Source organism: Talpa europaea (assembly GCF_964194135.1).
Source record: "Talpa europaea genome assembly, chromosome: 10".
Lineage (NCBI taxonomy): Eukaryota > Metazoa > Chordata > Mammalia > Eulipotyphla > Talpidae > Talpa > Talpa europaea.
Window position 1 is genome coordinate 50,136,919 of NC_140077.1, and position 13,803 is coordinate 50,150,721.

The window sequence follows — 13,803 nt, forward strand, 5'->3', positions numbered from 1 at the left end:
AACTAGCCATCTAGAAGCTCTTTAAAGGTACCTTTAGTCCAAAAGAAAGGTTCCACTTTAAGAGGCTGGAGAAGAAAAATAGCATTAACATTAGCTATACCAGAAGAAAGTTTGGGAAAACATTCAAAAGTCAGATGCTTGTGTTTGTGAGAACATTTAAAACTAATTTAGTAACTCTTAACAACCATTGTGATTGCTGTTAAATTGGAACTTCTATTACCCATTCTAGATGCAACAGCTTTGAAACTCAGTGACTAATATCTCTTAAATTAGCCAAAAAGGTTAAAACATTTTTACATTATATCACATTGTGAAATTCTAATTTTGAATACTCTTAAGTGAGGGAAGGCATTCTTTCAGTTTTATTTTGTGTCAAGAATTTAGAGACTTTTTGAGTGGCAAGCAAGACACAAGGTTTTGGTGTAGGGGCTACAAAAGAAAAAGAATTAAAAAGGGAAGATTTATAAACACTGATCTGAAAAGAGATGTGCTTTAAAACATGGATACATTCATCTATTTGACAAAACAGGTTATTGGAATATTAAAAGTATGATAATAAATTCCTTTTGGAAAGAAAAAATAACTTGTATAAACACTATAAACATTCTCTTGTAGTTGACAGCCATTTGTAAGCCAGGATTGTAAAGGGATCTAAAAAAATCTGTAAGAGAAAGTCATGCCCAATAAAATTAGGGGCCTGCCTTTCTTTCTTCCCTTCCTTACTGGATCATCATTTTTCATACTCTCATCCTCACTCCCCCTCTGCCCACACACCAGCTTATCAGTGGCCAGAGTGGACTCCCCAAAGTCATACCAAGGCCTGCAATGGTTAAAGAGAACAACATGAACCTGAATGATCAGCACACAAGGGGTGTGTTAACCAACAGATTCAAAGAATGTTCCATATCAAAGGGCCCCTGTGCTTTCTATGCATCAGAGGTCTCAACAACTTTTCCATCCTGGTACTCATGAGGGATTTAACATGGCTCGGTCATCACACTGGTCCACGAAGGTCACAGTTCCCAAAGGAAAGGGCAGGGTGAGGGTGTGGAGAGTTCACAGTTTCCAGGGAACATATATAGCTTGATAAAGCACCCTCTGGGTACTTGATAGTCCTGTCTAAGCTGTTGAGGACCACTGCTATGATTGAAGCTCTTCAAGTCCCAGATGAGAACATGAAGATGTGAAAGACGTGGTCCTGGCTTGCATGCAAGTTCTCCCAAACTGAGGGGGTGGTATTCCCCCTTCTCTTCAATTTCTAGAGACACATGAACCATCAGTTAAGCACAGATGCAGATACAGATACGTGTGCACATATCCATCGCGGTGGGCATGGTGTGTAAAGATTTCATATACATCACATACACATACATATAATATATATGAAAAAATGCACAGATGGGGGAATCTGTCATCTATCATCTATCATCTTTATTCAGTTTACGATACTGAAGAGATTATAAGTGGTGCATTTTTATAGTTCCTTTATAATACTGAAAAGAGAGTGATCAGATAAATAATAATAATAAAAAAAAAACCCAGTATCTGAAGAGCCCAAACCTCTCAAGAAAGAACTAACCTAAAAGCTTCCGGTCCCAAAGTCCAATTTCAAGGTCGACCAAGCAACTTTAGATTTTGTATTGAACAACAAATTCTAAATAACAATCTTTTACCCTGGTAAGCAGAGGCTGCCAAGGAGGCAATGACGCCTTATGCTGCAATAATTGGGAGTTGGTGGGGGGGGGTGAGGTGATGCTTGCAAAAATAAGCCCTGTTCCCCTTCACTGCTCTTCACAAGAACTGAAAACAAGCAGACACACATGCACAAGTTTCAGGTAGGAAAAAAAAGACTCACCAAACTCATCACATATACTCTCATTTTCTATGAGAGTCGGGTGGTCAAAGGTGTCCCGACAGTACAGGATCTGAGGGTTCTTGCTGACCACTGCAATGCCCCCCAGGGCCAACGCAAATTGGTCCGTTAGGATGGAAGACGGCTTATCCTGGATGCGCTTCAGCATGGAGCGGTACCGGCAGTACTGAGGGTAGCTGAGAACTATCACGTTCGTGTCTTCCTCGTCCTCCCCTAGACAAACAAGAAAACACTCCATTACCCTCTTCCCTCTAGCAAGGAGCTGTCATGGCCATGGCATAATTTCATATAAGCATTTCTGGGTTTGTATTAAAACTGCAGTCTTCGACAAGATGCTTCTACCAGTTCACCTTTAACACAGTCTGGTTAATGCCAGCATCCTCCTAGCCCCACCTCATCAATCCAGCCCCACACAAAAGCCTCAGGCAACCTACAGAGAAAAGAAAAAAGTGGAGAAAAGAAAGAGTAGGATGACCAGAGAGTCAGATTAAATAATGTACGGGTCACCAGCAAGCAGCAGAGCTAAAAAAACTGTTTTGAAGGGATCTGACATGGATTTTAAACATTAAAGTCACCATCATAGGAACAATCAGCATTCTGTTAAGTTTTTTGTACTTCTTTCCAGTTTGGTATTGCTCTTTTTTCAAAAATTATTATTATATAATCTTTCAGTGCTTGAGGCCACTGCAAAGACCCCAGGGAAATGTAGCTCTAAATAGTGTCATCATCCGCTCTGGAGGTCATTAGTGCTATTCAACAATATTTCGTTTTCTTTTTATGGTCCTGCAGAAAGATAGTGCTTCCCAACCCATTGGAGTCAAGAGGCCATGTGACTTATTTTGGCCAGCAACAGAAGTGGCTGACGAATGACCACACTCTCTCCTTGCTTCTGCTCTGGACATTTGTGATATTCCAGGTCGTGCTGGCTCTGCCAGTCTGGGTCTCAGACTGAGAAAAACATGGAGCAGAGGGCCTGGTTGATCCAAAACAGATCTATAACACAAGCCGCAAATAAACCTTTGCTGTATTGAGACTGATTCAGCTTCATTGACACATTCAGCTTCTCCGCCTCCCCCACCCATTTTTCCTCTCTGTAATGTTCATCAAATCCATCCAGTAACTTGAACCATCAGAAAACCACACTGATTGGCTCCTCAAGCATCCTCGTGAGAGAGTTCCATCAGAAGCAACTTAACTCTGGAGAACATTTCAGCAACTATAATGAAGTTCTCTCTTACAGGGATCTTAATGCTTATTTATGCCTTGCCATATTAAGTGCTCACTTATAAAAACTAGATTCTGCATGCATGAAGTCTTCTTTCATCTTAAACTTGAAAAAGAGCAAGCACCTGCCCTTGGTAGCCTACCACCCACACACCATCAAGCTGAATTTAAGCTCCATGACCCAATTTGCCATCATTCTCTACAACCATACCATCAGGACAGTTGTAAGCAATTCCCAGATATGTCACTTGCTTATCCAGAGGGAAAATACTCGATATTTGGAGCCTTAACCAGGCTGCAGGGAATTGCACAAGACAGTTGTTAGGGATACCAACATTCTTGTGGCCATCTGGTAACCAGTGGGAGATGAATGAGTAAGGACAGAACATAATGATGGAACATAACTAGTACCAATGGAAGGTGTGCCTGTGACCTTTACAGATAGGCGGCCAATCCCCAGATGTATTTCTAATTATGTTCACTTAGTTCCTCAGACTAGAGGTTTCTCTGAGAATGGAGATGTTTAACTGCTTTCAAGATGACATCTTTTAACAGTTTACATTTCTTAGGCTCCAGCCTGGTTTGTGGAGAGCCACTTTGTCAGCTGGCATACTTAATTAAAAGGAAATATGTTTACACTGAAGGCAAGTCCCTAAATGAAAAGTAGTTTTGAGATGCTGATGTCAGTTCCAAGACAGGCCAATTTGAGATTTTTACAGCAGATCAAGACACTAGTTTTCACCTGGGGGCTCAGATCTGTCCTTTCTATAGAGTTAAAACACAAACAATATAATGGAAATACTAAATATCATCAGAGCTCTAGAATACCTCAATAATATTTGAACAAGCAGTTCCCATGTGTCAATCATATTATTACACTCCATTTGTCCAAGATGACCAAAATTTGTCCAAAATAAGATAAGAGAGATGTGTATAACCACAACCCTCCAAGACCTATTTCAGCCAGGCCAGGACCTGATACCATCTCCTGTACATATTAAATAGTTTGCAAGTACCTGTTGATTCCCAAATTCTATCTTGGTCATTGGCTTTCTGTGATAGGAGAAACGTCGTATCATTTCTTCTAAGTGTTCATAAAATGAAATGGAGACAGTTGTGCTTTTCAGGTTGAATGAAGGTAAAAAAGAATGGATGCTTCAGAATTACTTTTATACAAAGACCTCACCTGGATTCTTGGGCCATGTTACTAGCTTCCTGTTCCATCATTCTCCTGATTTTTCTCTGACCATTTTCCATGATGAAGTCATGTCTTACCTCATCCTAATTCTCTGTTCTCATTGGAATCAATTCCCTGTCTATTTTCTGTTCTCTCTCTCTCTTTCTCTCTCTCTCCCTCTCGCTCTCCTTCTTCTTCATTAGCATGAAACATTCAATCCTCTTTCTTCATGAAGTTCCTCAAATGTTAATCACTCCAGGAATCCTCTTTCTGTTGGAAGTAAATCAGCAAGTTCTCTCTGATTCCATCATGGAAAAACTTTTGGCAATATCCATTAATTCTGGAGATAGTAACTCTAAGAGTCTGCCTGGGACTGTCTGCATCAGAGTCACACAGGATGACTATAAAAATGCAGACGCCGTGCAGCCCATCAAGAACCACTGATTCAGAATCTCTAAGATTGGGGCCCATTTTTTGACAAGCTCTCTGGAAGCTCATGCACATTAAACTGTGAAAGCACTGTCTCTGAGCCTGAGTTTAGTTTTCTGCAGAACTTTTAAGAATTTCAGTATGGATTGTAATATTTCTCTCTTATGTGCATGTGTATGAAGTGTACATACATTCCATTCTCCAGATACATGCTTTTATCTAAATGCCCAGTGCATCTACAACAGAACTTAGGACCAAATTTCCTTCTTTTTGCCACTTTTCCAGAGTTTTTGCAGGTATCACAGAAGACAGTAAGGAAGTGAAAGGAAAGCCCTCTTAGCCAAATATATGAGGAGCTGATTGTATTACTATTTAGAAAACAGAGCAAATACTACTATCATTTCTGGCACCACTAATAAGACACTGATATTTACCAAGGTCATTCACACAAGGTATCTCCTTTGTTCCTCACAACAACCCTACTAGTAACATTACTACTTGCTAATGTTCCCTCCTTTAGAGATAGGAAAACTGAGGTTCAGACACTCCAGTGTCTAGTTCCGGCTCTCAAAGAAGTAGACGGTGATCAAGGTGAGACTATAACTCTATTTTTTAACTCTAAATTTGATGAACTATTCATTATAACAAATGTCACAAATAATAATTATTGTTGTATTAAATAATAATCATATAACTAATTTACAATATTAGGGATGAGGATAGTGGCCTTCGATCAAGTAAAATATGAGATTTTTGTTTCATCAAAACTGCAGAATCGAGCCGGGATAAGCCAGCATTCTTCTACTCTGGTTAAGTTAGGTTGTTATTATTTTAGAACACTGCAATTCCCATTGCAACAATTTAATATTATTGACACACCTTTCATGTATATCGAGTTTCTACTTTCTACCCATGTGATAGGAAATAAAGCCAACTGGAGGATTTGCAAGACTAGAACCCCTGCCCCTCATTAACCTCTTTCCACACTAAGAGGCTAGAGGCACAGTTGGGTCCTGGTTGAATGTGGTAATGCTTAGTGATGCCAAAACAGAAATTATGATAACTTCATTGCTTATGAACAGAACCACTCATTTGGACCAGAATTTTGGCAGTGTTTAGACAAAGGCAAATTACAATTAGCTATCCCCAGGGAAGCTGCCTTTAACATTTACAAAAATCAGAGAAAGCTCAGGAGACTTTCAGGACTCCCCTGAAAGTGAACAAACCAGTTGAAGTGAGATTAAAGAGAAGATCCGGAATAAAGGTGAGATCTGGAAGAACCAATATACATCTAGGTCAAAGTTGCACTGAGTGAAGACATCTTGAGTCTCTTCTTTAGAATTCAGACAGACATAACTTAATTACCTGGAGAAACATTCTTTGCTCAGGACAAAGCATGATCACCTGATTATGAAAGGTATGTATAGCAGAGTATAAAATTATGAGTTTGGCAGAGCTTTCCAGATATAAAACTCTAAGAGCCTGTACCTTCCTTCTAAGCTTTTGCATTGCATTAACTTCCTCTTGATACAGCTACAAAAGTATTAAATTGTTCAACAGCTGTCTATTTTTATTTTGCCTTACTGTACTGAGAAACAAATAAAACCAAACAACCCTTTCAAAAATTCTTATTTAAATTCCTCTGCTACTTCTTTCCTCCTTATGCATTTCAGACACACATAAACAAACACTCCTATGCAAAGTTACCCCTGAAACAAGGACTGTCAATAATTGCTGTGTAGGACATTTACCACTTTCCAATTCATAATAGTTCTAGCAGATAATAATGAATAAAGAATGGATAAATTACACTTTTGTTTAGCAAAAGACAAACAAAGTGTTCCTGGAACAAAGATTTTCTTTCAACCACACCCACATAGGAAAAGAAATCAAAGTATTACCCTAAGGAATCTTCCTCCAGCACATTGTAGCCAGTTGTAGTTGCGTGAGTTATATATACATTACTTGATTTCTATTAACAGAAAATGATCGGCAGTAAATTGCTGGTACCAAAGACTGAAATAATTACAGCATTCTATTAAAATGTCATCCTTTCCTCACTCTCCCCTTTACCAAAAAAGAAAAAAAAAAAAAGTGAATGTCTATTTTAAAATAAAATATTCAAAGGGAATAAGAGACCCAAAATTACTAAACCTCATTTCAACTTAAATGAAAAGAACTTTGCCTATTACAAGTTAATACCTAAAGTACACTGCTTGTAATGCTCAACCAAAATTACTCTAATCCTGCGCTTATATCATAATTACACGTTTTGCTAACCTCTCTCAATGTCAATTTTTCACTTATTTATATATTTTCAAAGTCCAAAACAGAATTCCACAGAGAAACTGTAATTATAACATGAGACTCCACCCAAGCTTTTCAAACAGTAACTGTATACCATTACTTTAATCCTCAGAGTTGGGCTGGGGGTGGGGAGGGGTGGGGGAGACTGGGAGAGCAGGCATTCATTCTGAATAGCACGTTGCTCAAGTTGTCTTTGTACAAAGAGAGATGCATGAAATAGCAAACACAATGAATTAATGGAGCATTGACTTTCAAATATCCATAATGCTATTTTTAAAAAATAGATAATGGTGGCCAAATGCACAGAAGGCTGAAAACATAAATTCCGGAGGAGAAGTTTGCTTTTATCTCTTACACAACAATTTAGATTCGTAACTTTCTTTTTCATTCTGAGGGAAGGAGAGAAGGCTTGTTTCGGAAACATCACACTATTATGCTCACTGAAAACCACTACAATCTACTTCTAACATCAGTAAGCTTTAAAAAATAAAAAAAAGCTTCACACCAGGATTTTATAGAGCCTGGTGGAAAAAGTATGCATGTCCCTTCCTGCACCTAATTACCTCAACTGAAAAATCTGCCAAGTATTTTGCCCTTTAGTTCTCTTAATCGTATTAGGGCAAATGCATTTGGATGCCAATAGAAACAAACATTTAAAGATTTTCACTTAAAAGATTCCAAATATATATGAAGGCTACATTTGAGACACAATGTCCCTAGTCCCTCAAAGACAACATACAATCTTCTTTCATTTTTTCACAAGAAATATGAATTTGCAGGTGTTATAAAACTTGAGGACTAGTTTTGAGACAATTTACGTAAAATAATGTCAATATGAGAGGCTCTTATGTGATTTATTCTTCTTTCTGTTACTTTATTACATTAGACATTCCTTTCTCAAAGCTTTATACTTTTCACTGTGCTCCTAGCAACCAACCAAAGGCAAAGCATCAACTTTATATACCTGGCACTATTCCAATTCTTACTGCTATTGACAATTATATTGAAGTTTCCATTTAATTGCTGCTCTGTTGTGACACTGAATATTTGTCATAATTAGGCATTTCCTATTTTCCGTCCATTCATTTTTGATTATTACTGAAAATGAAATTTTTTTATTCCAGAAAACCTAAGCCTGAAAATTCTACAGATAAGAGTAGCTACAGCTGTTACTATCATTACCAACATTGTAACATGCAGAAAAAAAAAGAATATAATTTCTCGGAAGGTAATTTTCCTTTCAGTCTAAGTGCTCTTATTCATCTTACAGTTACTCAATGATTTCCTGTTCTAATTACAGGACATTATACAGAAAGACATTTGTAAAAGGAAAATGCAGCAGTGCATATGACTAAATAGCTTGAATTGGTTGAAAGTGTTTAACATTCCAAAGTTGTATATCAACTTTATCAATTCCTGATTACAACTCTGTGTAAATATGTAATGTGTCCACCATATTTCTAAATCTCTCTTAAGGCAGTAAACTTAGTACCCAAAGTCAGTGCACATCAAAGGGGAAAATACATTTGCAGTTAAACTGATGTTGGGGAGTTGGGGTGGGGGAAGATAAGTTGTGTTTTTTTTTTTTTCCCTCATCAAAGCTGTTAAATTGGAGGCAAGCCAAGACAAGGAGTGGAAAATATTAATAATAAAAATAAATTAAATGCCTGATTAAAAAGGAGAGAGAACAAGATTCCATCCGGAATAGAAATGAAAATGCCACAAACTATTTCATAAAAACATACTGTGACGTAAATTACACATCAGTATTGCACTGTTGTGGTTATTTTGAGAAATGGTTTGTACTGTAAGTCAGCTGGTACTGCCCCACCCTTAATGATTTTGTAATTCTCTACACAGTAAGCAAGTGAGGCAGCCCTGAGATTGCTAAGACAGAAAACAGACCTAGCCATACAGAACTGGCAATAAAAAGATAATGTACCTTTAACATAACAGAACAAGAAGATTGGCTTTATTAACTAAAAAAAAAAAAAACAAACAAACAAACAAAAAAAAAAAACCCTACTTTAAATGGTCCCTAGCTTGCCATTTGTTTTGATAAATGGAAAAACAGATCTTCCCCGGGATAGGCAGCAAAAACATCACTGGAGAACTCAGAAAAAAAGAAAATGTGGGAAAATATATCAGTGCATGGTTGCAAATGGAACAAAGAATATTTCAAATGCAAAACCAAGAATTTTAACCGGCTGTTTCCACAAGAAAGCCACTTCAAATGGATGAACACAACAAATGTAAAAATATGTATTAATATGTTAATATCAGCTTTGCCCTCACTGTTGTTTCATCACTCAAAAAAGAAAACACAAAGCTCAATGAAAACCAAAGACTGCCATCACTCTGAGTAACAAATGAACCCACAGGGCAGCCAGCCAGCTCCACCTCCAAAGCTCTCCAAAATGGTCACTGAATTCCAAGCCACATTCAGGATCACTCTAGATTTCAGCCTGAGAATTTTGCATCTTATTTTCATATGGCTCATCTAAGCCAAATTTAAATGTCTCACAAGACAGGGATTATGCAATAAATATATCTACTGGCGAGACCACATGTTCAAACTGACATGTAGGTGAAGTGGTGACCGCATTTGGGGGTGTGATTCTATGGGGCCTGACCTACCTTAACTTGCCTCCCCTTGCAGGGTTCACGGTTAAGTGATAGTCAACTATTCACTTTTAATATAAATGAGTTTCAGTATCTGAGGAAGAAGATATAAAGAACCCTCAAAAATACCAGGGAGTCAAGGCTTAGACCAAATTTCTCCTACTCTAAAATTATGCCAAAGTTTTCTCAGAGATTTATTTTTTATTTTATTTATTAGTGATCTAGGTAAGGCCATTTCATTGGCTTTGAAGTTAGTTAAACCCAATGCTCTCTTTTTATAAGTTGAGTTTTATAAGGAATGACTACTAAGACCCCATCAGCCCTACTGGTACAGATAAAGCTGCTATGAGGAGGGAATCTGAGGGATGTAATGTACATCTAGATGACTATAGTTAACACTGCTATATGATATATGGGAAAGTTGTAAAGAGATTAGATCCTAAGAGTTCTCATTACAAGGAAAAAAATTTCTTTCTTTTCTTTTTATTGTATCTCTATGAGATGATGGATGTTAACTAAACCCATTGTAGTAAGCAGCTCACAATACAATATGTAACCCAATCATGCCTTCAAATTTTTACAGTGATGTATGCCAAATATTTCCCAGCAAAACTGGAAAACAAAGGAAAAAAAAAAAACAAAAAAGAGAGAAGGAAACCTGACCATCTTTAGCACAACTGACCATAAAAATCATAACAACTTCTGTCATATTTCCCCTTGGAATATCGACACAGCTTTTTATTTTCCAAGCTATATCTTACAACTGCCATCATTACAAGAAGCACGGTTCCATTACTGCAGCAGTTGTATAAACCTCTGACATTTCAGAGGCCCTCCTGAACCCCCAAACTCATGAATAAACTTAATTAAGATGTGATACTGGACAGATCAATAGCTAAATGATTAACTCCTCACATCAGTCTCTCAGCATGGAAAATCTAAATTTGTGCCTTAACAAAATAACAAATCACTATTTGTCATGACTTTCATGGACATAATTATTTCATAGGTAGTCAATGACCAGGCTAAATCTTATAATTGTCAACATTTATATCAGGGGGGAAAGTATGTAGAGATTCAAACAATGTAGTATTGATGAACTAATCATTAATTAATGCCTCATATTTTCAGTACATCCCATTCAAGACATATCTATATCTATACCTGTGCACATACACACAGACACACACATACATCCCACGCACACATCCCACACACACATATTACAAAATATAAATACACATACACATGCATACGTGTGTGTCTGCTATATATACCATATATATAAATTAATGGCACATCTACTTTAATTAAAACTGGGTTGGAAATTGGAAAATAAAATTAAATAACATTTCAGGTCATGCAAAGATGTTTCTGTTAAATTAAGTGAAAAAGGGAAGGTATGAAATAATATACTCATTTCCATGTCCTTTTGTTGGATAGTGTTACTGAGAAGTAATTCACATACCAGAAAATTCATCCATTTAAAGTGTACAAGCTTTTAGTGTAGTCACAGAGTTGCATGTCAATCATGACAATCAAATTTAGAACATTTTCATTATCCCCATAAGAAATCCTGAACCCTCTTGCTCTCACCACTCCCTGGCACTCAGCCATCCTAGGCAACTATAAATCTACTTTTTGTCTCTATACATTTGCCTGTTTTGGTCATTTAATATAAATGGAATCATGCAATATGTGGCTCTTTGTGACTGGCTTCTTAGCACAATGCTTTCAAGGCTCATAGAAACTGCAGAGGGCATGTTAGCACAGCGTCTTCACTGCTGAATAACAGCCCATTATGTGGATGAGCACACTGTTCTGATTCATTCTTACCAGGTGATGAGACATTTGAGTTGTTTTAACATTTTTTTGCCTATTATGAACAATGCTGTTATCAACATTTGTGTAAGTTTTTGTTTTGTTTTCCTTTCTTTTGTGAATTCTTAGGAATCGAATTGCTGAGTCATATGGTCATTCTATGTTGATTTGTTGAAGAACCACTGACTACTGTCCAAAGTAGCTGCACCATTTTATATTCTCCCCAGCAGTGGATGAGGGTTCTGATTATCTCACATCCTCTCCACTCCTGGTTATGATTTGTCTTTTTAACAAGCATCCTTGATGGTGTGAAGCCATGTCTCATGTCATGTTTATTGTTCAAAACTCATTAGCAGTGGCACCACCCCAGTAGTGAGATGATTTGAGATTCTTATTTTCTCTTTTGTTTGCCTGTGTTCAAATGTGCGATTTTCTCGAAGATGGGAGTATCTGTAAATTTATATAGAATTTCAATGAATCTTGAAAAAGAACAAGGTTAGGGGACTCCGCTTTCCTACTTCAAAAGTTACTATGAAGCTACATTAATCAAAAACAAGGTGGCACTGGCATAAAGATAAAAATGTGAACAAATGGAATAGAGTCCAAAAATAAACTTTCAAAAATATGTGGTCAATGGACTTTTGACAAAGGTGCCAAGATCATTCAATGAGGAAGGTACAATCTTTTGAACAAATGGTATGAGGAAAACTAGATATACACAAGTAAAGGAATGAAGCTAGACCCTTGTCTACACACTACATGAAAAAATTAATGACAAAGGAAAAAAAAATAACTCAAAATGGACCAAAGACTGAAATTTGAGAACTAGAACTACTAAATACATGGGAAAATTTTAATAACCTTTCATTTCACAATATTAAACATGACCCCAAAAGCGCAGGCAATAACAACAAAAAAGAAATGAATTGGAGTTCATCAAAATTAAAATCATTTGTGTATCAAAGGACACAATGAAGAAAGTGAAAAAACCCACAGAATGAGAAAAAAAAATTTCAAATCATATATCTGATAAGGGATTAATGGAGAGTATAAAAAGAGTTCCTACAACAATAAAAAAAGAAACAATCCAATTTAAAAATGGACGAAGGACTTGAATAGATAGTTCTCCAAAAAGTTATACAAATGGCACATGAAAAGCTGTTCATCATTCATTAGGCAAATGCAAACCAAAACTGCAATGAGATACCACTTCACGGTCACTGGGATAGCTATTGTTTTAAAAACAAAACAAAAACCCTCAAGTGTTGGTGAGGATGTGGAGAACGTGAACCCTCCTGTATTGCTGATGAGAATGGAATGGTGCAGTTGCAGAGGAAAGCAATCTGGAAGTTTTTATTTTTTAAATGTTAAATACAGAATTACCACATGACCCAGTAATTCCACTCCTAGGTATGTACCCCAAAGACTGCAAACACTGACTCAGATATGTGCACATCAACATTGATAAATGCATTACTCATAAGCGGCAAAATGTGGAAACAATCCAAGTGTCCGTGGATAGCCTGACTAAAAAAAAAAACGTGATGCACACATACAATGAAATTCATTCATAAAAGGGAATGAGGTTCTGACACGTGTCACAGCATGGACGTACCTTGAGAACATTATCCTAAGTGAAGTAACTCAGTGAAGCAACATGAAAGGACAGATATTGTATCTTTCTATTTATCTGTAGCATCGAGGACAGGCAGATTCTTCCAGAGAGGAGAACATTGCTGGGGGCTGTGGGGAGGCTAGGGACTGGTGGGGCAGGTGGAGGATGGAAGCTATTGCCTAATGAATACAGTGTTCCTGTTTGGGATGATGAAAATGTTCTGGACATTGAAGTGGTGATGGTTACATAATACTGTGAATGTACTTAATGCTACTGATTTTTGCTCTTAAAAACATTTAAAATGGTAAATGTTGTATTATTTTATATAATAAAGAAAAAAGGAGAACTCCTGGCAAGGGTTCTATTTTCAGTGTGAATGTACGTTTCTCCAATCAGCAACTAGAATGTAAGATCCTGAAGGATACATAATCGGTGTCATAATTTCTTCTCTCTCTTAGACATTTGAAAGAGCATTGACAATAAACTGACCCCTCCATTAAAGAGTACAAGTGGTCATGTCAAGTGGTCATCCTATGCTCTTGATCAACAGCCCTTCCTGAAAGGCTAAAGAGACCTGGAGAAAGTCACCCACCACCCGGTGCTGTGGTCATCGGTAGCACCCTCTTAGATGAAGGGCTGTGATTTTTAGGCAGTCATTTTATTGTTGTGACCACCTACCCCTTGCCTTCCCCCCTCCCCCCCTTAAATAATTTCACTACTTGAGAAGTCTGTGCA

The 13,803-nt window shown here is 37.3% G+C and overlaps 1 protein-coding gene across 1 annotated transcript in view; it reads right to left on the reverse strand.

Annotated features, from left to right (window-relative positions):
• ARID5B (AT-rich interaction domain 5B) overlaps window positions 1–13,803 on the reverse strand; it is a gene marked incomplete at both ends in the record, with an annotated part of 174,687 nt that overhangs the window by 82,893 nt on the left and 77,991 nt on the right. Inside the window, one exon of the mRNA XM_084245276.1 lies at window positions 1,856–2,086. Coding sequence (XP_084101402.1) covers window positions 1,856–2,086 — 231 coding nt within the window. The remainder of the gene's footprint in view (window positions 1–1,855; window positions 2,087–13,803) is intronic.